Below are 26,605 nucleotides of genomic sequence, written 5' to 3' on the forward strand. Positions count from 1 at the left end.
AACCTGCCATCCCGCGCCAGAACGTAGTCTTCTGTTTGAGTACAGTAAGCCGTCTAACGAAGCTCTATGCATTTCTCTCTCTGTGGTTCTCCCCTGCCGTGTTGATTGGTCTTGTGTTCTCCCCTTCTCGTTCCTCGCAGCAACCCCTTCGTTCCCGCGTGACGAGCTGTGCGTCTCGTTTCCCCGCGTTCCCTCTGCTTCCCTGACTGCCTCTTGGTTTTCGACCTCCCGCCTGAACATGGACCTTCACTGCCCCTTTTGGACTTGCCTCTCGCTCAACACTGCGCTAACACTCAGTAGTTAATTCCTACACATAGTCACACACATATACACCCTTTTGGCTCAGTCACACTCCATACCCTTGTTTATTAATATTATTATTTATATATATAGTTCATATATAAAAATAAAATAGAGCTTTATACTACGTCCCCTGTTGTCTGTGTTGTCTCCTCCTCCTGTGTCCTCCTGATAGTTATAATTGAATATAACAATAATAATCACAGTAGTACTGATAGTAATAATTAAATATAATAATAATTACAGTAGTCCTGATATTAATAATTGAATATAATAATCATAATAACAGGAGACCCGATTATAGTAAGAGTTGAATATAATAATAATAATCACAGTAGTCCTGATAGTAATAATTGATTGTCTTTGTAGCATATTCAACTGAATATGGGTTGAAAAGGATTTGCAAATCATTGTATTTCGTTTATATTTACATCTAACACAATTTCCCAACTCATATGGAAACGGGGTTTGTAATTGAATATAATAATAATAATCACAGTAGTCCTGATAGTAATAATTTAATATAATAATATTAATAATCACAATAGTCCTGATAGTAATATATAAATATAGTAATAATAATCACAGTAGTCCTGATAGTAATAATTGAATAGAATAATGATTCCAGGATGAGTAATAATTGAGACTGTAGAGGTATTACTGTTGTGATTGTATTATAGCAGGTGGATCTAACATTTACACATGAGGCACTGAGAAGTAATAAGTCCTGCATGACAGTGATATTAAGTGGAATAATTCCTGCATGACAGTGATATTAAGTGGAATAATTCCTGCATGACAGTGATATTAAGTGGAATAAGTCCTGCATGACAGTGATATTAAATGGAATAAGTCCTGCATGACAGTGATATAAAGTGGAATAATTCCTGCATGACAGTGATATTAAGTGGAACAAGTCCTGCATGACAGTGATATTAAGTGGAATAATTCCTGCATGACAGTGATATTAAGTGGAATAAGTCCTGCATGACAGTGATATTAAGTGGAATAAGTCCTGCATGACAGTGATATTAAGTGGAATAAGTCCTGCATGACAGTGATATTAAATGGAATAAGTCCTGCATGACAGTGATATAAAGTGGAATAATTCCTGCATGACAGTGATATTAAGTGGAATAATTCCTGCATGACAGTGATATTAAGTGGAATAATTCCTGCATGACAGTGATATTAAGTGGAATAAGTCCTGCATGACAGTGATATCAAGTGGAATAAGTACTGCATAACAGTGATATTAAATGGAATAAGTCCTGCATGACAGTGATATTAAGTGGAATAATTCCTGCATGAAAGTGATATTAAGTGTAATAATTCCTGCATGACAGTGATATTAAATGGAATAAGTCCTGCATGACAGTGATATTAAATGGAATAAGTCCTGCATGAAAGTGATATTAAGTGTAATAATTCCTGCATGACAGTGATATTAAGTGGAATAAGTCCTGCATGACAGTGATATTAAGTGGAATAAGTCCTGCATGACAGTGATATTAAGTGGAATAATTCCTGCATGACAGTGATATTAAGTGTAATAAGTCCTGCATGACAGTGTTATTAAGTGGAATAATTCCTGCATGACAGTGATATTAAGTGGAATAAGTTCTGCATGACCGTGATATTAAGTGGAATAAGTCCTGCATGACTGATATTAAATGGAATAAGTCCTGCATGACAGTGATATTAAGTGGAATAATTCCTGCATGACAGTGATATTAAGTGGAATAATTCCTGCATGACAGTGATATTAAGTGGAATAAATCCTGCATGACAGTGATATTAAGTGGAATATTTCCTGCATGACAGTGATATTAAGTGTAATAAGTCCTGCATGACAGTGATATTAAGTGGAATAGGTCCTGCATGACAGTGATATTAAGTGGAATAAATCCTGCATGACAGTGATATTAAGTGGAATAAGTCCTGCATGACAGCGATATTAAGTGGAATATTTCCTGCATGACAGTGATATTAAGTGTAATAAGTCCTTCATGACAGTGATATTAAGTGGAATAGGTCCTGCATGACAGTGATATTAAGTGGAATAAGTCCTTCATGACAGTGATATTAAATGGAATAGGTCCTGCATGACAGTGATATTAAGTGGAATAAGTCCATCTACTGTACTTGTCAGCAAGGAGAGTCCATCTTGTCCACCACCACCTGGTCCATTTGGTCCATCTCTCTCTCGCAGTCCTCGCATCCTTCGGGCCCGCAGCCGCCGACTAAAACCAGCGTGGGCACGTCGCCGTTGGCCCCGCCCACAATGCTGCCGTCGGGCGCCCACGCCACGTCCACCACGCCGTCGGGACAGTGCAGCAGGCCGCTGACGGAGTAGAAGCCGCCGTCCCGCCCCGAGACCGCCTCCTCGTAGCAGGGGGCGCGGGTGGCGGCCCGTGCCTCCTCCAGGCGCAGCCTCTGCTTGCGGCGCAGCTCGATGACGGTCTTGGTGTAGGAGTTGAGCGTCACCACGGCGGCGCCCATGCAGCAGCTGAAGGACAGCCAGGCCAGTCTGCCGCCGACACGGTTTGGGAAGAAAGTGAGGCAGTGGGAAACAAGTGAGGCGGGGGGGGGGGGGGGGGAGGACGCCTGGTGGGGGAAATAGGAACAGCAACTTACGCAAAAGACCAGCCGTAGTCCCAGGATTGAGGTCTCCAGTCTTTGGGGCCAACGATGACGGTCATCTGGAACACCGTGGTGTACATCATGTGGGCCACCATGCCCAGCAGACCTGCAGGTAGGAGACCACAACAATAAACAACAAGAGTAAACAACAACAGAAGTAAACAACAAGAGTAAACAACAACAAGAGTAAACAACAAGAGTGAACAACAAGAATAAACAACAGTAAACAACAACAGTAAACAACAATAATAAACAAAAACAGTAAACAACAGTAAACAAGTGTAAACAAAAACAGTAAACAAGAGTAAACGACAACAGCAAACAACAAAGAGTAAACAACAAGATTAAACAACAAGATTAAACAACAACAGTAAATAACAAACAACAACAGTAAACAACAAGAGTAAACAACAACAGTAAATAACAAACAACAGTAAATAACAAGAGCAAACAACAACGAGAGTAAACAACAAGAGTAAACAATGAGAGTAAACAACAAGAGTAAACAGCAACAATAGTAAACAACAAGACTAAACAACAACACTAAACAACAAGAGTCAACAACAACAAGAGTAAACAACAACACTAAACAACAAAAGTAAACAACAACAAGAGTAAACAACAAGAGTAAACAACAAAAAGAGTAAACAACAGAGTAAATAACAAGAAGAGTAAACAACAAGAAGAGTAAATAACAAGAGAAAACAACAAGAAGAGTAAACAACAAGAGTAAACAACAACAATATTAAACAACAAGAGTAAACAACAAGACTAAACAACAAGAGTCAACAACAACAAGAGTAAACAATAACACTAAACAATAAAAGTAAACAACAACAAGAGTAAACAACAACTGTAAACAAGAAGAGTAAACAACAAGAAGAGTAAACAACAAAAAGAGTAAACAAGAAGAGTAAACAACAAGAAGAGTATACAACAAGAAGAGTAAATAACAAGAGTAAACAACAAGAGAAAACAACAAGAAGAGTAAACAACAAGAGTAAACAGCAACAATATTAAACAACAAGAGTAAACAACAAGAATAAACAACAAGAGTCAACAACAACAAGAGTAAACAATAACACTAAACAATAAAAGTCAACAACAACAAGAGTAAACAACAACTGTAAACAACAAGAGTAAAAAAGAAGAGTAAACAACCAGAAGAGTAAATAACAAGAGTAAACAACAAGAGAAAACAACAAGAAGAGTAAACAACAAGAGTAAACAGCAACAATATTAAACAACAAGAGTAAACAACAAGACTAAACAACAAGAGTAAACAACAACAAGAGTAAACAATAACACTAAACAATAAAAGTAAACAACAACAAGAGTAAACAACAACTGTAAACAACAAGATTAAACAACAAGAAGAGTAAATAACAACAGTAAACAAGAAGAGTAAACAAGAAGAGTAAACAACAAAAGTAACCAAGAAGAGTAAACAACAACAAGAGTCAATAAAAACAAGAGTAAACAACAACAAGAGTCAACAAAAACAAGAGTAAACAAAAAGAGTAAACAACAAGAGTAAACAACAAGAGTAAAGAAGAAGAGTAAACAACAAGAAAAGTAAACAACAAGAAGAGTAAACAACAAGAAGAGTAAACAGAGGTGTAGTGCTGACCTGAGAGCACGGTGCACATGGCAGCGTAGGCACTGATTTTGAGCGAGTGCATTTCTTTGTGAGCGCAGAGAACTTCCAGCCACATGAGCAGGAAGCCCATAGCCAGCAGGCCGATGTACGTGAACTCCGAGATGACAGACAGCCAGAGCACACCTGCCACCACAACAACAACAGCAGCAGACGTTGACATAGCATTGCTAACATGACATTAAAATGTAATGTTAGCATGTAGCTCACAATGCTATGCTAGTGTTGCTAACCTAGCATAATAAGATGTATTTTTAGCATGTAGCTCACATTGCGATGCTAGTGTTGCTAACTTATATGATGTTAAATTAGGATGTTAGCATGTAGCTCATATTGCTATGCTAGCATTGCTAACCTGGCACAATAACATGTAATGTTAGCATGTAGCTCACATTGCTATTTTAGTGTTGCTAACCTAGCATGATAAGATTTATTTTCAGCATGTAGCTCCTATCACTATGCTAGTGTTACTAACCTAGCATGTTAAGATGTATTTTTAGCATGTAGTTCCTATCGCTATGCTAGTGTTGCTAACCTAGCATGTTAAGATGTATTTTTAGCATGTAGTTCCCATTGCTATGCCAGTATTGCTAACCTAGCATAATAAGATGTATTTTAAGCATGTAGCTCACATTGCGATGCTAGTGTTGCTAACCTATATGATGTTACACTTCAAATGTACGACTGTGTGTAAAAAAAATAAAAATAAAGCACGACAAACTACGACAACATTTTGATCAACTCACCCTGTGTCTCTCCTGGAGTTAACTCGATAAAACTCCTGCATTTCTCCCCTGAAAGGCAACATGTTTCCTGTGATATTATGCAATGTGTACGACATGAACATACTGTATGTGTGGACTCACCATCACTGTGCTTCTCACAGCTCTCCCAAAAGCCGGTGTGGAAGTACCTGAAGGCAAACTTGTCCTCGCCCGTCTCCCAGATGTAGTGCACGGCGTTGGCCATCTGCCTCTGGCGGATCTTGGCCAGCTCGTCACGTCTGGCCGGGGACAAGGTGCGGTTGAAAGGGTTCTGGGTCGGGCTCTCTGGGAGACGACACATGGGTCACAGAGTCAACTACAGCTTTGTATATTATTAGGACCTCTAAAATGGATGCTTTTGTCCACCTCGATTGCAGCGCCTTGACGGGTAACAAAACTGAAAGTTAACATGACACACATTCTCCACCCTGAAGGAGCCTGTGAGAGTATGAGCTTTGCTGTGCCCCAATTGTGTGGTGGAGTAGTTAGGCAGGATTGTCCATGATTCTCCCCTAGAGGGGGGGGGGGTTACCCACATATGCGGTCCTCTCGAAGGTTTCTCATAGTCATTCACCGACGTCCCACTGGGGTGAGTTTTTCCTTGCCCGTATGTGGGCTCTGTACCGAGGATGTCGTTGTGGCTTGTACAGCCCTTTGAGACACTTGTGATTTAGGGCTATATAAATAAACATTGATTGATTGATTGATTGATTGATGGCGAGAAGTTTGTCCAGTGTCCTCCTGTCCCTCACTGAAAACTATAAGACCAAACACAACACGACTATAAGACAAAACACAACAACTATAAGACCAAACACAACACAACTATAAGACCAAACACAACACAACTATAAGACAAAACACAACTATAAGACCAAACACAAAACAACTATAAGACAAAACACAACTATAAGACCAAACACAACACAACTATAAGACCAAACACAACAACTATAAGACCAAACACAACACAACTATAAGACCAAACACAACAACTATAAGACCAAACACAACTATGAGACCGAACACAACAACTATAAGACCAAACACAACACAACTATAAGACAAAACACAACAACTATAAGACCAAACACAACACAACTATAAGACAAAACACAACTATAAGACCAAACACAAAACAACTATAAGACAAAACACAACTATAAGACCAAACACAACACAACTATAAGACCAAACACAACAACTATAAGACCAAACACAACACAACTATAAGACCAAACACAACAACTATAAGACCAAACACAACTATGAGACCGAACACAACAACTATAAGACCAAACACAACACAACTATAAGACAAAACACAACAACTATAAGACCAAACACAACACAACTATAAGACAAAACACAACTATAAAACCAAACACAAAACAACTATAAGACAAAACACAACTATAAGACCAAACACAACACAACTATAAGAAAAAACACAACAACTATAAGACCAAACACAACACAACTATAAGACCAAACACAAAACAACTATAAGACCAAACACAACTATATGACCAAACACAAAACAACTATAAGACAAAACACAACAACTATAAGACCAAACACAACACAACTATAAGACAAAACACAAAAACTATAAGACCAAACAACACAACTATAAGACAAAACACAACTATAAGACCAAACACAACACAACTATAAGACAAAACACAACAACTACAAGACCAAACACAACACAACTATAAGACCAAACACAAAACAACTATAAGACAAAACACAACTATAAGACCAAACACAAAACAACTATAAGACAAAACACAACAACTATAAGACCAAACACACCACAACTATAAGACAAAACACAACAACTATAAGACCAAACACTAAACAACTATAAGACAAAACACAACAACTATAAGACCAAACACAACACAACTAAGACCAAACACAACACAACTATAAGACCAAACACAACAACTACAAGACCAAACACAACACACCTATAAGACCAAACATAAAACAACTACAAGACAGAACACAACAACTATAAGACCAAACACAACACGACTATAAGACAAAACACAACAACTATAAGACAAAACACTACACGACTATAAGACCAAACACTAAACAACTATAAGACAAAACACAACAACTACAAGACCAAACACAACTATAAGACAAAACACAACACAACTATAAGACAAAACACAACAACTATAAGACCAAACACAACACAACTATAAGACCAAACACAAAACAACTACAAGACAGAACACAACACAACTATAAGACAAAAAACAACAACTACAAGACCAAACACAACTATAAGACAAAACACAACACAACTATAAGACAAAACACAACAACTATAAGACCAAACACAACACAACTATAAGACCAAATACAAAACAACAACAAGACAGAACACAACAAATACAAGACCAAACACAACTATAAGACCAAACACAACACAACTATAAGACCAAACACAAAACAACTACAAGACAGAACACAACAACTATAAGACCAAACACAACACAACTATAAGACAAAACCCAACAACTATAAAACCAAACACAACACAACTATAAGACCAAAGACAACACAACTATAAGACAAAACACAACAACTATAAGACCAAACACAACACAACTATAAGACAAAACACAACTATAAAACCAAACACAAAACAACTATAAGACAAAACACAACTATAAGACCAAACACAACACAACTATAAGAAAAAACACAACAACTATAAGACCAAACACAACACAACTATAAGACCAAACACAAAACAACTATAAGACCAAACACAACTATATGACCAAACACAAAACAACTATAAGACAAAACACAACAACTATAAGACCAAACACAACACAACTATAAGACAAAACACAAAAACTATAAGACCAAACAACACAACTATAAGACAAAACACAACTATAAGACCAAACACAACACAACTATAAGACAAAACACAACAACTACAAGACCAAACACAACACAACTATAAGACCAAACACAACACAACTATAAGACAAAACACAACAACTACAAGACCAAACACAACACAACTATAAGACCAAACACAAAACAACTATAAGACAAAACACAACTATAAGACCAAACACAAAACAACTATAAGACAAAACACAACAACTATAAGACCAAACACACCACAACTATAAGACAAAACACAACAACTATAAGACCAAACACTAAACAACTATAAGACAAAACACAACAACTATAAGACCAAACACAACACAACTAAGACCAAACACAACACAACTATAAGACCAAACACAACAACTACAAGACCAAACACAACACACCTATAAGACCAAACATAAAACAACTACAAGACAGAACACAACAACTATAAGACCAAACACAACACGACTATAAGACAAAACACAACAACTATAAGACAAAACACAACACGACTATAAGACCAAACACTAAACAACTATAAGACAAAACACAACAACTACAAGACCAAACACAACTATAAGACAAAACACAACACAACTATAAGACAAAACACAACAACTATAAGACCAAACACACCACAACTATAAGACCAAACACAAAACAACTACAAGACAGAACACAACACAACTATAAGACAAAAAACAACAACTACAAGACCAAACACAACTATAAGACAAAACACAACACAACTATAAGACAAAACACAACAACTATAAGACCAAACACAACACAACTATAAGACCAAATACAAAACAACAACAAGACAGAACACAACAAATACAAGACCAAACACAACTATAAGACCAAACACAACACAACTATAAGACCAAACACAAAACAACTACAAGACAGAACACAACAACTATAAGACCAAACACAACACAACTATAAGACAAAACACAACAACTATAAAACCAAACACAACACAACTATAAGACCAAAGACAACACGACTATAAGACAAAACACAACAACTATAAGACCAAACACAACTATGAGACCGAACACAACGACTACAAGACCAAACACAGCACAACTATAAGACCAAAGACAACACAACTATAGGACAAAACACAACAACTATAAGACCAAACACAACACAACTATAAGACCAAACACAACACGACTATAAGACAAAACACAACAACTAAGACCAAACACAACTATGAGACCAAACACAACAACTACAAGACCAAACACAACACAACTACATGACAAAACACAACAACTATAAGACCAAAGACAACATGACTATAAGACAAAACACAACAATTATAAGACCAAACACAACTATGAGACCGAACACAACAACTACAAGACCAAACACAGCACAACTATAAGACCAAACACAACAACTACAAGACCAAACACAGCACAACTATAAGACCAAAGACAACACAACTATAAGACAAAACACAACAACTATAAGACCAAACACAACACAACTATAAGACCAAACACAACACGACTATAAGACAAAACACACCAACTAAGACCAAACACAACTATGAGACCAAACACAACAACTATAAGACCAAACACAACACAACTACATGACAAAACACAACAACTATAAGACCAAAGACAACACGACTATAAGACAAAACACAACAACTATGAGACCAAACACAACTATGAGACCGAACACAACAACTACAAGACCAAACACAGCACAACTATAAGACCAAAGACAACACAACTATAAGACAAAACACAACAACTATAAGACCAAACACAACACAACTATAAGACCAAACACAACACGACTATAAGACAAAACACACCAACTAAGACCAAACACAACTATGAGACCAAACACAACAACTACAAGACCAAACACAACACAACTACATGACAAAACACAACAACTATAAGACCAAAGACAACACGACTATAAGACAAAACACAACAACTATGAGACCAAACACAACTATGAGACCAAACACAACTATGAGACCGAACACAACAACTACAAGACCAAACACAGCACAACTATAAGACCAAAGACAACACAACTATAAGACAAAACACAACAACTATAAGACCAAACACAACACAACTATAAGACCAAACACAACACGACTATAAGACAAAACACAACAACTAAGACCAAACACAACAACTATGAGACCAAACACAACAACTACAAGACCAAACACAACACAACTACATGACAAAACACAACAACTATAAGACCAAAGACAACACGACTATAAGACAAAACACAACAACTATGAGACCAAACACAACTATGAGACCGAACACAACAACTACAAGACCAAACACAGCACAACTATAAGACCAAAGACAACACAACTATGAGACAAAACACAACAACTATAAGACCAAACACAACACAACTATAAAACCAAACACAACACGACTATAAGACCAAACACAACACAACTATGAGACCAAACACAACAACTACAAGACCAAACACAACACAACTACATGACAAAACACAACAACTATAAGACCAAAGACAACACGACTATAAGACAAAACACAACAACTATAAGACCAAACACAACTATGAGACCGAACACAACAACTACAAGACCAAACACAGCACAACTATAAGACCAAAGACAACACAACTATAAGACAAAACACAACAACTATAAGACCAAACACAACACAACTATAAGACCAAACACAACACGACTATAAGACAAAACACAACAACTAAGACCAAACACAACTATGAGACCAAACACAACAACTACAAGACCAAACACAACACAACTACATGACAAAACACAACAACTATAAGACCAAAGACAACACGACTATAAGACAAAACACAACAACTATAAGACCAAACACAACTATGAAACCGAACACAACAACTACAAGACCAAACACAGCACAACTATAAGACCAAAGACAACACAACTATAAGACAAAACACAACAACTATAAGACCAAACACAACACAACTATAAGACCAAACACAACACGACTATAAGACAAAACACAACAACTAAGACCAAACACAACTATGAGACCAAACACAACAACTACAAGACCAAACACAACACAACTACATGACAAAACACAACAACTAAGTACAAACCCCGTTTCCATATGAGTTGGGAAATTGTGTTAGATGTAAATATAAACAGAATACAATGATTTGCAAATCCTTTTCAAGCCATATTCAGTTGAATGCACTACAAAGACAACATATTTGATGTTCAAACTGAGAAACTTTTTTTTTTTTTTTTTGCAAATAATAATTAACTTAGAATTTCATGGCTGCAACACGTGCCAAAGTAGTTGGGAAAGGGCATGTTCACCACTGTGTTACATGGCCTTTCCTTTTAACAACACTCAGTAAAGGTTTGGGAACTGAGGAGACACATTTTTGAAGCTTCTCAGGTGGAATTCTTTCCCATTCTTGCTTGATGTACAGCTTAAGTTGTTCAACAGTCCGGGGGTCTCCCTTGTGGTATTTTAGGCTTCATAATGCGCCACACATTTTCAATGGGAGACAGGTCTAGACTACAGGCAGGCCAGTCTAGTACCCGCACTCTTTTACTATGAAGCCACGTTGATGTAACACGTGGCTTGGCATTGTCTTGCTGAAATAAGCAGGGGCGTCCATGATAACGTTGCTTGGATGGCAACATATGTTGCTCCAAAAGCTGTATGTACCTTTCAGCATTAATGGTGCCTTCACAGATGTGTAAGTTACCCATGTCTTGGGCACTAATACACCCCCATACCATCACACATGCTGGCTTTTACACTTTGCGCCTAGAACAATCCGGATGGTTCTTTTCCTCTTTCGTCCGGAGGACACGACGTCCACAGTTTCCAAAAACAATTTGAAATGTGGACTCGTCAGACCACAGAACACTTTTCCACTTTGTATCAGTCCATCTTAGATGAGCTCAGGCCCAGCGAAGCCGACGGCGTTTCTGGGTGTTGTTGATAAACGGTTTTCGCCTCGCATAGGAGAGTTTTAACTTGCACTTACAGATGTAACGACCAACGGTAGTTACTGACAGTGGGTTTCTGAAGTGTTCCTGAGCCCATGTGGTGATATCCTTTACACACTGATGTCGCTTGTTGATGCAGTACAGCCTGAGGGATGGAAGGTCACGGGCTTAGCTGCTTACGTGCAGTGATTTCTCCAGATTCTCTGAACCCTTTGATGATATTACGGAGCGTAGATGGTGAAATCCCTAAATTCCTTGCAATAGCTGCTTGAGACATGTTGTTCTTAAACTGTTCAACAATTTGCTCAGGCATTTGTGGACAAAGTGGTGACCCTCGCCCCATCCTTGTTTGTGAATGACTGAGCATTTCATGGAATCTACTTTTATACCCAATCATGGCACCCACCTGTTCCCAATTTGCCTGTTCACCTGTGGGATGTTCCAAATAAGTGTTTGATGAGCATTCCTCAACTTTATCAGTATTTATTGCCACCTTTCCCAACTTCTTTGTCACGTGTTGCTGGCATCAAATTCTAAAGTTAATGATTATTTGCACAAAAAAAAATGTTTATCAGTTTGAACACCAAATATGTTGTCTTTGTAGCATATTCAACTGAATATGGGTTGAAAATTATTTGCAAATCATTGTATTCTGTTTATATTTACATCTAACACAATTTCCTAACTCATATGGAAACGGGGTTTGTACATATATATATATATATACAGTTCGGTGTTTGAACCTGACACATGGTGTGGAGGCGCTCCCCTGAGTTATTAATTATCTAATAAAGCAGACTTCTTGCAGGTATTATTATCACTGCAGGACGACCATAAACATGTTACACAGCGAGTAAGAACTGGAGCAGACAAAAGGGCACGCCAATCGCTAGACTATCCGCTTGAATGCTGGTTCCTTCATGCAGTAAAATGTGTTAATCTCCTTGTGAATTGATCATATCTGGTGCGGAAATATAAGAATGTTTATATTAAAATACACCGTCTGTGTCCCGCCCCGCAGATTAAAGTACAGTAATCCATCATTAAAAGTGAGCTGTTCTTAAAAGGAGATTAAAAAGATCTTGATGGATTACATGTATGTACTGTACTTCTATAGAGTACTGTAATCAATATGCAGTAAAATCACACAGAAGTGTAATAAATATAATCCACTTATTTTTACTCCCTGGACTAAACTCATAGCAATGTGAGAAAAAGATTCTTTAAGATTTTTTTTTAAATTTTCCGTGCCAAATGTGCACATTTTTCAAAATACTTCACATAAATCAAACACTGTGCAATATTTGGTGATCTGCATCGTGGATCAATAAAATATTACATTTGTTATATATTTTTTGGGTAACAAACTGAATTTCAATCGTGTGGGCGGGGCCTCTTCTGAACAATATGTTAGAAGACTTGTTATTGGTCAGTATCAGATGGCGTGACCATATATGGGCATGCCTACTGACTACTTCCGCCCTCAAGATTAAGCCGCCCGTTCCGATTCGATGAACATGAGTAAGATCAGCTGATACCAACACCGATATCGATCACATGTATTAACTGTATTTTTTAAAACTTTTATTTATGCTGAGCACTTTTGACAGTGTAACAATATCAACAAAATATTTACACTACTTTCGTTGCATCTTTTATTGCATACAAATGTTAGATCCAAACAAAGTCAACTGTACACAATACGTCAATAAAAACTACTTTTACTACTCTTTTCAATACTTGGCTTTTTGCCCTCCAAGTCCTCCTGTGTCCTTTGTTTGTATGTTCTTTGTTTGTTTTTTGTTTTGCTTAGTTTGTTTGTGTTTTTTTTTTGCTCCATACTTTTTTAACCTGTAAAGCACTTTGGTTCAATCTAAAAGTTGTTGAAAACGTGCTATATAAATAAAGTTGACTTGACTTGACTTGACAAAAAAACTATTTTGTAATTCATCATGTAGCTGGCACCTCTTCTCATCATCCAAACTAGTGTGCTAGTGTGCGTACCAAGACACAACACAACATAATGCCACAAAACAACAACATAATGCCACAACACAACAACTATAAGACAAAATGCAACAACAAAAAGCCACAATACAACATAATGCCACAAAACAACAACATAAAACCACAACACAACAACATAATGTCACAACACAACAACATAATGCCACAATACAACAGCTATAAGCCACAACAATAATAATGCCACCACACAACAACATAAAGCCACAACCAAACACAACACAACTATAAGACAAAACACAACAAATACAAGACCAAACACAAGTACTGTAGGACCAAACACAACACAACTATAAGACAAAAGACAACAACTATAAGACAAAACACAACACAACAACTATAAGACAAAACACAACACAACTATAAGACAAAACACAACAACGATAAAGACCAAACACAACTATAAGACCAAACACAACGACATAATGCCACAAAACAACAACATAAAGCCACAACACAACAACATAATGCCACAACACAACATAATTCCACAACCAAACACAACACAACTATAAGACAAAACACAACAACTATAAGACAAAACACAACTACACAACTATAAGACAAAACACAACAACTATCAGACCAAACACAACACAACTGTAAGAGAAAACACAACTACTGTAGGACCAAACACAACACAACTATAAGACAAATCACAACAACTATAAGACACAACACAACACAACTAAAAGACAAAACACAACAACTACAAGACAAAACACAACACAACTATAAGACAAAACACAACTATTGTAAGACCAAACACAACGACACAATGCCACAAAACAACAACATAATGCCACACCACAACAACATAATGCCACAACACAACAACATAATTCCACAACCAAACACAACACAACTATAAGACAAAACACAACAACTATAAGACCAAACACAAAACTATAAGACAAAAAACAACAACTATAAGACCAAACACAACACAACTGTAAGAGAAAACACAACTACTGTAAGACCAAACACAACACAACTATAAGACAAATCACAACAACTATAAGACACAACACAACACAACTATAAGACAAAACACAACAACTATAAGACCAAACACAACACAACTATAAGACAAAACACAACTGTTGTAAGACCAAACACAACGACACAATGCCACAAAACAACAACATAATGCCACACCACAACAACATAATTCCACAACACAACAACATAATGCCACAACACAACTATAAGACAAAACACAACAACTATAAGACCAAACACAACACAACTATAAGACAAAACACAACTACTGTAAGACCAAACACAACACAACTTTAAGACAAAACACAACTACTGTAAGACCAAACACAACACAACTATAAGACAAAACACAACAACTATAAGACCAAACACAACACAACTATAAGACAAAACACAACTACTGTAAGACCAAACACAACACAACTATAAGACAAAACATAACAACTATAAGACAAAACACAACTATAAGACCAAACACAACAACTATAAGACCAAACACAACGACATAATGCCACAAAAATACAACATAAAGCCACAACACAACAACATAATGCCACACCACAACAACATAATGCCACAACACAACAACATAATGCCACAACCAAACACAACTATAAGACAAAACACAACAACTGTAAGACCAAACATAACACAACTATAAGACAAAACACAACTACTGTAAGTACAAACACAACACAACTATAAGACAAATCACAACAACTATAAGACAAAACACAACAACTATAAGACAAAACACAACTATAAGACCAAACACAACTATAAGACCAAACACAACAACATAATGCCACAAAACAACAACAGAAAGCCACAACACAACAACATAATGCCACACCACAACAACATAATGCCACAACACAACAACATAATGCCACACCACAACAACATAATGCCACAACACAACAACATAATGCCACGGTATTATGCGGTATAGCTCGGTGGGTAGAGCGGCCGTGCCAGCAACTTAAGGGTTGCAGGTTCGATCCCCACATCCGCCATCCTAGTTACTGCCGTTGTGTCCTTGGGCAAGACACTTTACCCACCTGCTCCCAGTGCCACCCACACTGGTTTAAATGTAACTTAGATATTGGGTTTCACTATGTAAAGCGCTTTGAGTCACTAGAGAAAAGCGCTATATAAATATAATTCACTTCACTTCACTTCACAACCAAACACAACACAACTATAAGACAAAACACAACAACTATAAGACAAAACACAACAACTATAAGACCAAACATCACACAACTATAAGACAAAACACAACTATAAGACCAAACACAACATAACTGTAAGACAAAACACAACTACTGTAAGACCAAACACAACACAACTATAAGACTAATCACAACAACTATAAGACTAATCACAACAACTATAAGACTAATCACAACAACTATAAGACCAAACACAACTATAAGACCAAACACAACGACATAATGCCACAAAACAACAACATAAAGCCACACCACAACAACATAATGCCACACCACAACAACATAATGCCACAACACAACAACATAATGCCACAACCAAACACAACACAACTATAAGACCAAACACAACACAACTATAAGACAAAACACAACAACTATAAGACCAAACACAACACAACTGTAAGACAAAACACAACTACTGTAAGACCAAACACAACACGACTTTAAGACCAAACACAACACAACTATAAGACAAAGCACAACAACTATAAGACCAAACACAACACAACTGTAAGACAAAACACAACTACTGTAAGACCAAACACAACACAACTATAAGTCTAATCACAACAAGTAAGACAAAACACAACTATAAGACCAAACACTACACAACTATAAGACCAAACACAACAACTATAAGACCAAACACAACAGAACTATGAGACAAAACACAACTTTAAAGCCAAACACAACACAACTGTGAGACCAAACACAACTATAAGACCAAACACAACAGAACTATGAGACAAAACACAACTTTAAAGCCAAACACAACACAACTGTGAGACAAAACACAACAACTATCAGACCAAACATCAAACAACTATAAGACAAAACACAACAACTATAAGACAAAACACAACAGCTATAAGACCAAACATAACACAACTATAAGACTAATCACAACAACTATAAGACCAAACACAACACAACTGTGAGACAAAACACAACAACTATAAGACAAAACACAGCTTTAAAACCAAATACAACACAACTGTGAGACAAAACACAACAACTATAAGACCAAACATCAAACAACTATAAGACAAAACACAACAACTATAAGACAAAACACAACAACTATAAGACCAAACACAACAACTATAAGACCAAACACAACAACTATAAGACCAAACATCTAACAACTATAAGACCAAACACAACAACTATAAGACCAAACATCTAACAACTATAAGACCAAACACAACAACTATAAGACCAAACACAACAACTATAAGACCAAACATCTAACAACTATAAGACCAAACACAACAACTATAAGACCAAACATCTAACAACTATAAGACCAAACACAACAACTATAAGACCAAACACAACAACTATAAGACAAAACCCAACAACTATAAGACCAAACACAACAACTATAAGACCAAACACAACAACTATAAGACCAAACATCTAACAACTATAAGACCAAACACAACAACTATAAGACCAAACATCTAACAACTATAAGACCAAACACAACAACTATAAGACCAAACATCTAACAACTATAAGACCAAACACAACAACTATAAGACCAAACACAACAACTATAAGACAAAATACAACAACTATAAGACCAAACACAACAACTATAAGACCAAACACAACAACTATAAGACCAAACACAACAACTAAAAGACCAAACATCTAACAACTATAAGACCAAACACAACAACTATAAGACCAAACCCAACAACTATAAGACCAAACACAACAACTATAAGACCAAACATCTAACAACTATAAGACCAAACACAACAACTATAAGACCAAACACAACAACTATAAGACAAAATACAACAACTATAAGACCAAACACAACAACTATAAGACCAAACATCTAACAACTATAAGACCAAACACAACAACTATAAGACCAAACCCAACAACTATAAGACCAAACACAACAACTATAAGACAAAATACAACAACTATAAGACCAAACACAACAACTATAAGACCAAACATCTAACAACTATAAGACCAAACACAACAACTATAAGACCAAACCCAACAACTATAAGACCAAACCCAACAACTATAAGACCAAACACAACTATAGGACTGAACATGGAGGTGAAGATGATAAACTTAGTGAAGTTGTAATATAATATATATATATACTGTCAGCTGGGAGACAACAAATAACAAAAGTATTAGCCAGAAGTGATCGGCTGTTGTGTTCAAAAGGCAATAATCAGCAATAGCGATCAAACACTTTCTCATGAAATTTGGCCGATACTGATTGGTGGCCGATTGATCAGCACATCCCCACTTCTAAGAGGAGGCCCCAACACAAGATTGTTGAGTCGTATTTGCAACCCCCCAAAAAATATTGCAACCAAAAAACATATTTGTAACCATAAATTATATTTGTAACTAAAAAAAATATTCACAACCAAAAATTATATTATGTGCAACCAAATAAAATATTTGGAACCCTCTCAAAAATATTTTGAAACCCAAAAAAGTATTTGCAACCGGAAAAAAAACATTTGCAACCAAAAAAATACTTGCAAAATATTAGTAACCCATAAAATATGGCTTTATATGTAAAAATAAACTGAGTGGCTGTCAATCAAATATTTGTTAAGCTGCAGATCAAATGAATTTATTGCAAATAAAGTGTGAGAGTTGTGCAGTCCCAATTGTATAAAATAAAAAAATAAAAACTACTTTTACTAATCTTTTGGCCTCAAAGTCCTCCAGTGTCCAGGGGATTATTCTGTGACTTTGTAAACATAAACAAAAACGACAAAAAAGATGATTTTGTCATTCATCATGTACCTGGCACCTCTTCTCATCATCCAAACTAATGTGCTAGTGTCAGAATAATTGTATACAAGTTATCACACAACTTGTTTGCTAAGAGTTCAGGTTGCCCTGCGTGAAGACAAAAGCTGTCTTCGATCTTATCAAGCTAAAGGCAGACAGCTTGTAAACCTCCACTGGAATGCGCCGTAGAGGTGTCGGTTTCTCAGTTCTTGGACAGCCACAGGAAGGCCCTTATTAGGACCCGAAATCTACAAGCAGAGAGGGGGCAAACCTGACACCGCTCCAAGCACCTTTTTTGTTTGAACAGTTTATGACCCAGTGCAACTGATTCCTTGCTTCTTGTCTTGTTTAATAGATAGTTCGGTGTCTGAACCTGACAGCTAGTGTGTGTAGGAAGACACAAACACGGGGCGGACATCACTTGTGCTTTGACAAAGGCGAAGATAAAAAAAAGTAGTACCTGTGGTGTAAGGCTCGCTGTTGTTCTGCCCGCAGTTTTTCATCTTGACGGGCGACAGGCAGAGGGGCTTGACCACCTTGTGTGTGCCCTCACACCAGTAGGAGGTGCACAGCGCCAGGATGGACAGCGCCAGGGCCAGAGAGGTCAGGGTCAGAGAGAGCAGGGAGCGGGAACGTCGCGACAGGCGATCCAGCATGGCCGACGCGGGGACGGAAGCTTCCGGTGGGGCGGTGATGAGCTGCCAGCTTTAATGAACAACAAAGTAACGCGTGCCCCACTCTTCTTCACCTGTTTGCTTCAAACACTGATGTCGTCCATGTCCTGACCAAGACGCCCCCGCCCGCCGCTCATGTTGGACTCTGTGCCAAGAAATGAGATCAAAGATGAGAGAAAACAAAAGCGGAGATTACTTTTTTTGATGACATTAAAGCTGAAGCGCCGATCCAAATTACGTTTTGTCGCTAATCCCCGTCAATCTGCACGCTTTGTGCGAGAGGTGTGTTTCTATCACACAATAGTCGCATTTCAACGCTGAAAAACAGACATTATTATCCTGTCATGCAAGAGTCAAAATTTTTCTTTAGATTTTTTTGTCATTCACTTTTTTAACTTTTTCCCAATATTGGGGGATTTCTTTTCATTAAACAACATGCACTTAGGGGAATTGTTGGTCATTTATTTTTAAATCCAAAAAAATATATTCTAACATTTTTGGTATGGCATTTTTAAGTTTTCAATTTTTTATTTTTTGGGCACTTATGTGTGATTTTTTTTAAATCCAAAAAATGTGTTCTCACATTTTTTGTATTACATTTGAATTTTTCAATGTTATTTTTGGGGCATTTGTTTTCATTAAACAACATGCAGATTTTTATTGGGATTTGTTGTCATTTATTTTTAAATCCAAAAAATGTATTCTAACATTTTTGGTATGACATTTTAAAGTTTGAATTTTTTGGGCATTTATTTTTAAAATTACATACAGATTTTTTTGTGGGATTTTTTCTAAATCCAAAAAATGTATTCTCACATTTGTTGTATTAAATTTAAAAATCATTTAATGTTATTTTTGGGGCATTTGTTTTCATGAAACAACATGCAGATTTTTATTGGGATTTTTTGTCAAATATTTTTAAATCCAAAAAATGTGTTCTAACATTTTTGGTATGATATTTTAAAGTTTAAAAAAATAAATTTGGGGGCATTTATTTTTAAATAACATATAGATTTTTAGTGGGATTTTTTTAAATCCAAAAAATGTATTCTAACATTTTTGGTATGACATTTTAAAAGTTTTCAATTTTTTAGTTTTTGGGCATTTATTTTTAAATTACATACAGATTTTTTGGGGGATTTTTTTAAATCCAAAAAATTTATTCTCACATGTTTTGTATTACATTTGAAATTTGTTAATGTTATTTTTGGGGCAATTGTTTTCATTAAAAAACATGCATATTTTTATTGGGATTTTTTGTCATTTATTTTTAAATTACATTTTTGGTATGACATTTTTAAGTTTTCAATTATTTATTTTTTGGGCATTTATTTTTAAAATTACATACAGATTTTTTGTGGGATTTTTTTTAAATCCAAAAAATGTATTCTCCCATTTTTTGTATTACATTTTAATTTTTTAATTCTTATTTTTGGGGCATTTGTTTTCATTAAACATGCACATTTTTATTGGGATTTTTAGTCATTTATTTTTAAATCCAAAAAATGTATTCTAACATTACTGGTATAAATGATAAATGGGATATACTTGTATAGCGCTTTTCTACCTTCAAGGTACTCAAAGCGCTTTCGACAGTATTTCCACATTCACCCATTCACACACACATTCACACACTGATGGCAGGAGCTGCCATGCAAGTCACATTTTAAAATTTTTTATGTTATTTTGGGGGCATTTGTTTTCATTAAACAACATGCACATTTTTATTGGGATTTTTTGTCATTTATTTTTAAATCCAAAAAATGTATTCTAACATTTTTGGTATGACATTTAAAGTTTTCAAAAACATTTTTTTGGGTAATTTATTTTTAAATTACATATTGATTTTTAGTGGGATTTTTTAAAATCCAAAAAATGTATTCACATTTTTTGTCTTACATTTTAATTTTTTAATGATGTTTTTGGGGCATTTGTTTTCATTAAACAACATGCCGATTTTTATTGGGATTTTTTGTCATTTATTTTTAAATCCAAAAAATGTATTCTAACATTTTTGGTATGACATTTTAAAGTTTTAAATTTTAAAGTTTTTGGGCATTTATTTTTAAATTACATTCAAATTTTTAGTGGGATTTATTTAAATCCAAAAAATTTATTCTCACATTTTTTGTATTACATTTTAAATGTTTTAATGTTATTTTTGGGGCATTTGTTTTCATTAAACAATATGCAGATTTTTTTGGGATTTTTTTGTCATTTATTTTTAAATCCAAAAAATTTATTCTAACATTTTTGGTATGACATTTTAAAGTTTTAAATTTTAAAGTTTTTGGGCATTTATTTTTAAATTACATTCAAATTTTTAGTGGGATTTATTTAAATCCAAAAAATTTATTCTCACATTTTTTGTATTACATTTTAAATGTTTTAATGTTATTTTTGGGGCATTTGTTTTCATTAAACAATATGCAGATTTTTTTGGGATTTTTTTGTCATTTATTTTTAAATCCAAAAAATGTATTCCAACATTTTTGGTATGACATTTTAAAAAAAAATAAAAAAAAATGGGGGCATTTATTTTTAAATTACATACAGATTTTTAGTGGGATTTTTTTAAATCCAAAAAAATTATTCTCACATTTTTTGTATTACATTTAAAAAATGTTATGTTATTTTTGGGGCATTTGTTTTAATTAAAAAACATGCAGATTTTTTTGGGATTTTTTTTGTCATTTATTTTTAAATCCAAAAAATGTATTCTAACATTTTTTGTATGACATTTTAAAAGTTTTAAATTTTTTAGTTTTGGGGCATTTATTTTTAAATTACATACAGATTTTTGGTGGGATTTTTTTAAATCCAAAAAATGTATTCTCACATTTTTTGTATTACATTTTAAATTTTTTAATGTTATTTTTGGGGCATTTGTTTTCATTAAACAATATACAGATTTTTATTTGATTTTTTGTCATTTATTTTTAAATCCAAAAAATGTATTCTAACATTTTTGGTATGACATTTTTAAGTTTTCAATTTTTTATTTTTTGGGCATTTATTTTTAGAATTACATACAGATTTTTAGTGGGATTTTTTTTAATCCAAAAAATGTATTCTCACATTTTTTGTATTACATTTAAAAAAATGTATGTTATTTTTGGGGCATTTGTTTTCATTAAAAAACGTGCAGATTTTTATTGGGATTTTTTTGTCATTTATTATTAAATCCAAAAAATGTATTCTAAGATTTTTGGTATGACATTTTAAAGTTTTCAATTTTTTATTTTTTGGGCATTTATTTTTAAAATTACATACAGATTTTTAGTCTGATTTTTTTAAATCCCAAAAATGTATTCTAACATTTTTGGTATGACATTTTTAAGTTTTCAATTTTTTATTTTTTGGGCATTTATTTTTAAAATTACATACAGATTTTTAGTGGGATTTTTTTAAATCCAAAAAAATGTATTCTCACATTTTTGGTATGACATTTTTAAGTTTTCAATTTTTTATTTTTTTGGCATTTATTTTTAAAATTACATACAGATTTTTAGTGGAATTTTTTTAAATCCCAAAAATGTATTCTAACATTTTTGGTATGACATTTTTAAGTTTTCAATTTTTTGGGCATTTATTTTTAAAATTACATACAGATTTTTAGTGGGATTTTTTTAAATCCAAAAAATTGTATTGTCACATTTTTTGTATTATTTTTGGGGCATTAGTTTTCATTAAACAACATGCAGATTTTTATTGGGATTTTTGGTCATTTAGTTTTGAATCCCAAAATGTTATCCTAACCTTTTGGTGTGACATTCTAAACGGTAACCTGTTTCATTATAAATATACCAAATGATACATTACTGTTTGAATCGAAAATTGTGCTCAATCGAGAATGGATTCGGAATCGAATCGTCACCCCAGGAATCAGAATCCCAGCAGGCACAAGATATTGAAACGTTGAGAACTTGTTGAATTATGTCCTGATGTTGAGCAACTCAAACCTAACGTTGAAACAACATGATTTTTGACGACGTGTATTCAATGTTGGGTTCTGACGTTGGTTTGACCATTAAAACTTGGTCATTTCCCAACCAATATTCTACAACACAAATACAACGTTGAAACAACATGCTTTTTGACAACGTTTAATCAATGTTGGGTTCCGACGTTGGTTTGACCATTGAAATTTGGTAATTTCCCAACAAGTATTTTAGAACACAAATGCAACGTTGAAACAACATGCTTTTTGACATTTATTCAATGTCAGGTTGTCACGTTGATTTGACCATTAAAATTTGGTCATAGCTCAACCAATATTCTACAATACAAATACGTTGAAACAACATGCTTTTTGACAACGTTTAATCAATGTTGTGTTCGGACGTTGGTTTCACCATTGAATATTTCCTTACCAATATTCTACAACACAAATACAACATTGAAACAACATGCTTTGTGACGACATCTATTCAATGTCAGGTTGTCACGTTGATTTGACCATTGAAATGTGGTTGATTGATTGATTGAGATAGCTCATAGCTCAAACAATATGCTACAACACAAATACAACGTTGAAACAACATACTTTTTGACAACGTTTAATCAATGTTGGGTTATGACGTTGGTTTGACTATTGAAATTTGGTCATTTTCTAACAAGTATTTTAGAAAACAAATACAACGTTGAAACAACATGCTTTGTGACGACATCTATTCAATGTCGGGTTCTGATGTTGGATTTGACCATTGAATTTTGGTCATTTCCAAACCAATATTCTACAACACAAATACAACGGTGAAACAACATGCTTTTTGACAACGTTTAATCAATGTTGGGTTGTGACGTTGATTTGACCATTGAATATTTTTTAACCAATATTCCACAACACAAATACAGCATTGAAACAACATGCTTTTTGACGACATTATTTCAATGTCAGGTTGTCACGTTGAGTTGACCATTGAATTTTGCTAATTTCCCAACCAATATTCTACAACACAAATACAACGTTGAAACAACATACTTTTTGACAACGTTTAATCAATGTTGGGTTATGACGTTGGTTTGACCATTGAAATGTGGTCATTTTCTAACCAGTATTTTAGAAAATAAATACAACGTTGAAACAACATGCTTTTTGACGACATCTATTCAATGTCGGGTTCTGATGTTGGATTTGACCATTGAATTTTGGTCATTTCCCAACCAATATTCTACAACACAAATACAACGTTGAAACAACATGCTTTTTGACAACGTCTAATCAATGTTGGCTTCTGACGCTGATTTGACCTTTGAATATTTCCTAACCAATATTCCACAACAAAAATACAACGTTGAAACGACATGCTTTTTGACGACATTTATTCAACGTCAGGTTGTCACGTTGAGTTGACCATTGAATTTTGGTCATTTCCCAACCAATATTCTACAACACAAATACAACGTTGAAACAACATGCTTTTTGACAACGTCTAATCAATGTTGGCTTCTGACGCTGATTTGACCATTGAATATTTCCTAACCAATATTCCACAACAAAAATACAACGTTGAAACGACATGCTTTTTGACGACATTTATTCAACGTCAGGTTGTCACGTTGAGTTGACCATTGAATATTGGTAATTTCCCAACCAATATTCTACAACACAAATACAACGTTGAAACAACATGCTTTTTGACGACCTTTAATCAATGTCGGGTTCTGATGTTCATTTGACCGTTGAATTTTGGTCATTTCCCAACCAACAACGTGGATCACACCATTGGACCCCAATGTTGTCTCAATTTACGCATACAACTATATTGCAACGTTGTTTTATAGTCAGATTTGAAAAACATATGCATAATCAACGTTGTATCAATGTCTCGTGCCTGCTGGGATCAACTTGAATCGCTCGGTGACCAAATATTATGATTTCATATCGTCTGAAGATGATTCCCCATGAGCAGCAACACTTGAAATACACTACTTTTTTTACATTTTATCAGACAGATGAGGTTAGTTGGCACAAGTATCGTATCGGATCAGTATCGCCGTTACCAACCTGAATTTTAATCGGTATCGGATCAGAAAGATAATCAGTGGTATCGCACATTACTAGCAAAACGACTATTAATAAAAATGTTGTGGCAAGATGCAAGCTGCTAAATGCATTCAATATTGTATTGCCATGGCAACCATATTTCTAAAGTTGGCTCCTGCAGTAAAAGACTACATTATTTAGATAAAATGGGGTAAAAAGAAAAAGAGTAGATAATGTAAATTACTCACCAAAGTAGTTGAGGTAAGCAGAAGTGTAAAATGTCATCCAGTGATGCAATGCTCCCGCTTGCTGCTCATCTTTGGAGCCTTCAAGTCAAAAAGAACATTTGAACCTCTCCATCTTGACTCAGGACCCCCCCTGCGTCGCTGCAGACTATTGATTCTCGCTCGTTTGTCTCATGATCAGCGATGCGCCCGCCGCACTCTACCACCCCGCCGGCCCCACAGCAAAGACGGAGACTTCTCGCCGAGTCAGCAAATTGATGCCACCAACTCACCCTGATGCATGTAATCCCTCTTAAACCCACGTGTTAGTGGACTCCCCTCTGGGCGCACACCACTAACCTCCAGCGGTGCTCACCTTCACA

General features: G+C 35.1%; 1 protein-coding gene across 3 annotated transcripts; it reads right to left on the reverse strand.

The window, feature by feature from the left end:
- Positions 1 to 2,191: 2,191 nt before the first annotated feature.
- si:ch211-149k23.9 (germ cell-specific gene 1-like protein) lies at positions 2,192 to 26,479 on the reverse strand. Of its 3 annotated transcripts, XM_062062551.1 has the most exons (7): positions 26,247 to 26,479; positions 19,796 to 20,154; positions 5,467 to 5,649; positions 5,347 to 5,394; positions 4,574 to 4,726; positions 2,938 to 3,049; positions 2,192 to 2,830 (listed from the first exon to the last, which is right to left on the reverse strand). In XM_062062551.1, the coding sequence occupies exons 2-7, from the start codon at positions 19,989 to 19,991 to the stop codon at positions 2,449 to 2,451; spliced, it is 1,074 nt and encodes a 357-aa protein (XP_061918535.1). In that variant the 5' UTR covers positions 19,992 to 20,154; positions 26,247 to 26,479; the 3' UTR covers positions 2,192 to 2,448. The 3 variants fall into 3 exon arrangements, with proteins under 3 accessions (XP_061918535.1, XP_061918534.1, XP_061918536.1); XM_062062550.1 differs by lacking the exon at positions 26,247 to 26,479 and having other exon boundaries at positions 19,796 to 26,237; XM_062062552.1 differs by lacking the exons at positions 19,796 to 20,154; positions 26,247 to 26,479 and adding an exon at positions 5,731 to 5,864.
- Between the last annotated feature and the right edge of the window lie 126 nt (positions 26,480 to 26,605).

The sequence above is a fragment of the Entelurus aequoreus genome, linkage group LG11, assembly GCF_033978785.1.
Source record: "Entelurus aequoreus isolate RoL-2023_Sb linkage group LG11, RoL_Eaeq_v1.1, whole genome shotgun sequence".
Lineage (NCBI taxonomy): Eukaryota > Metazoa > Chordata > Actinopteri > Syngnathiformes > Syngnathidae > Entelurus > Entelurus aequoreus.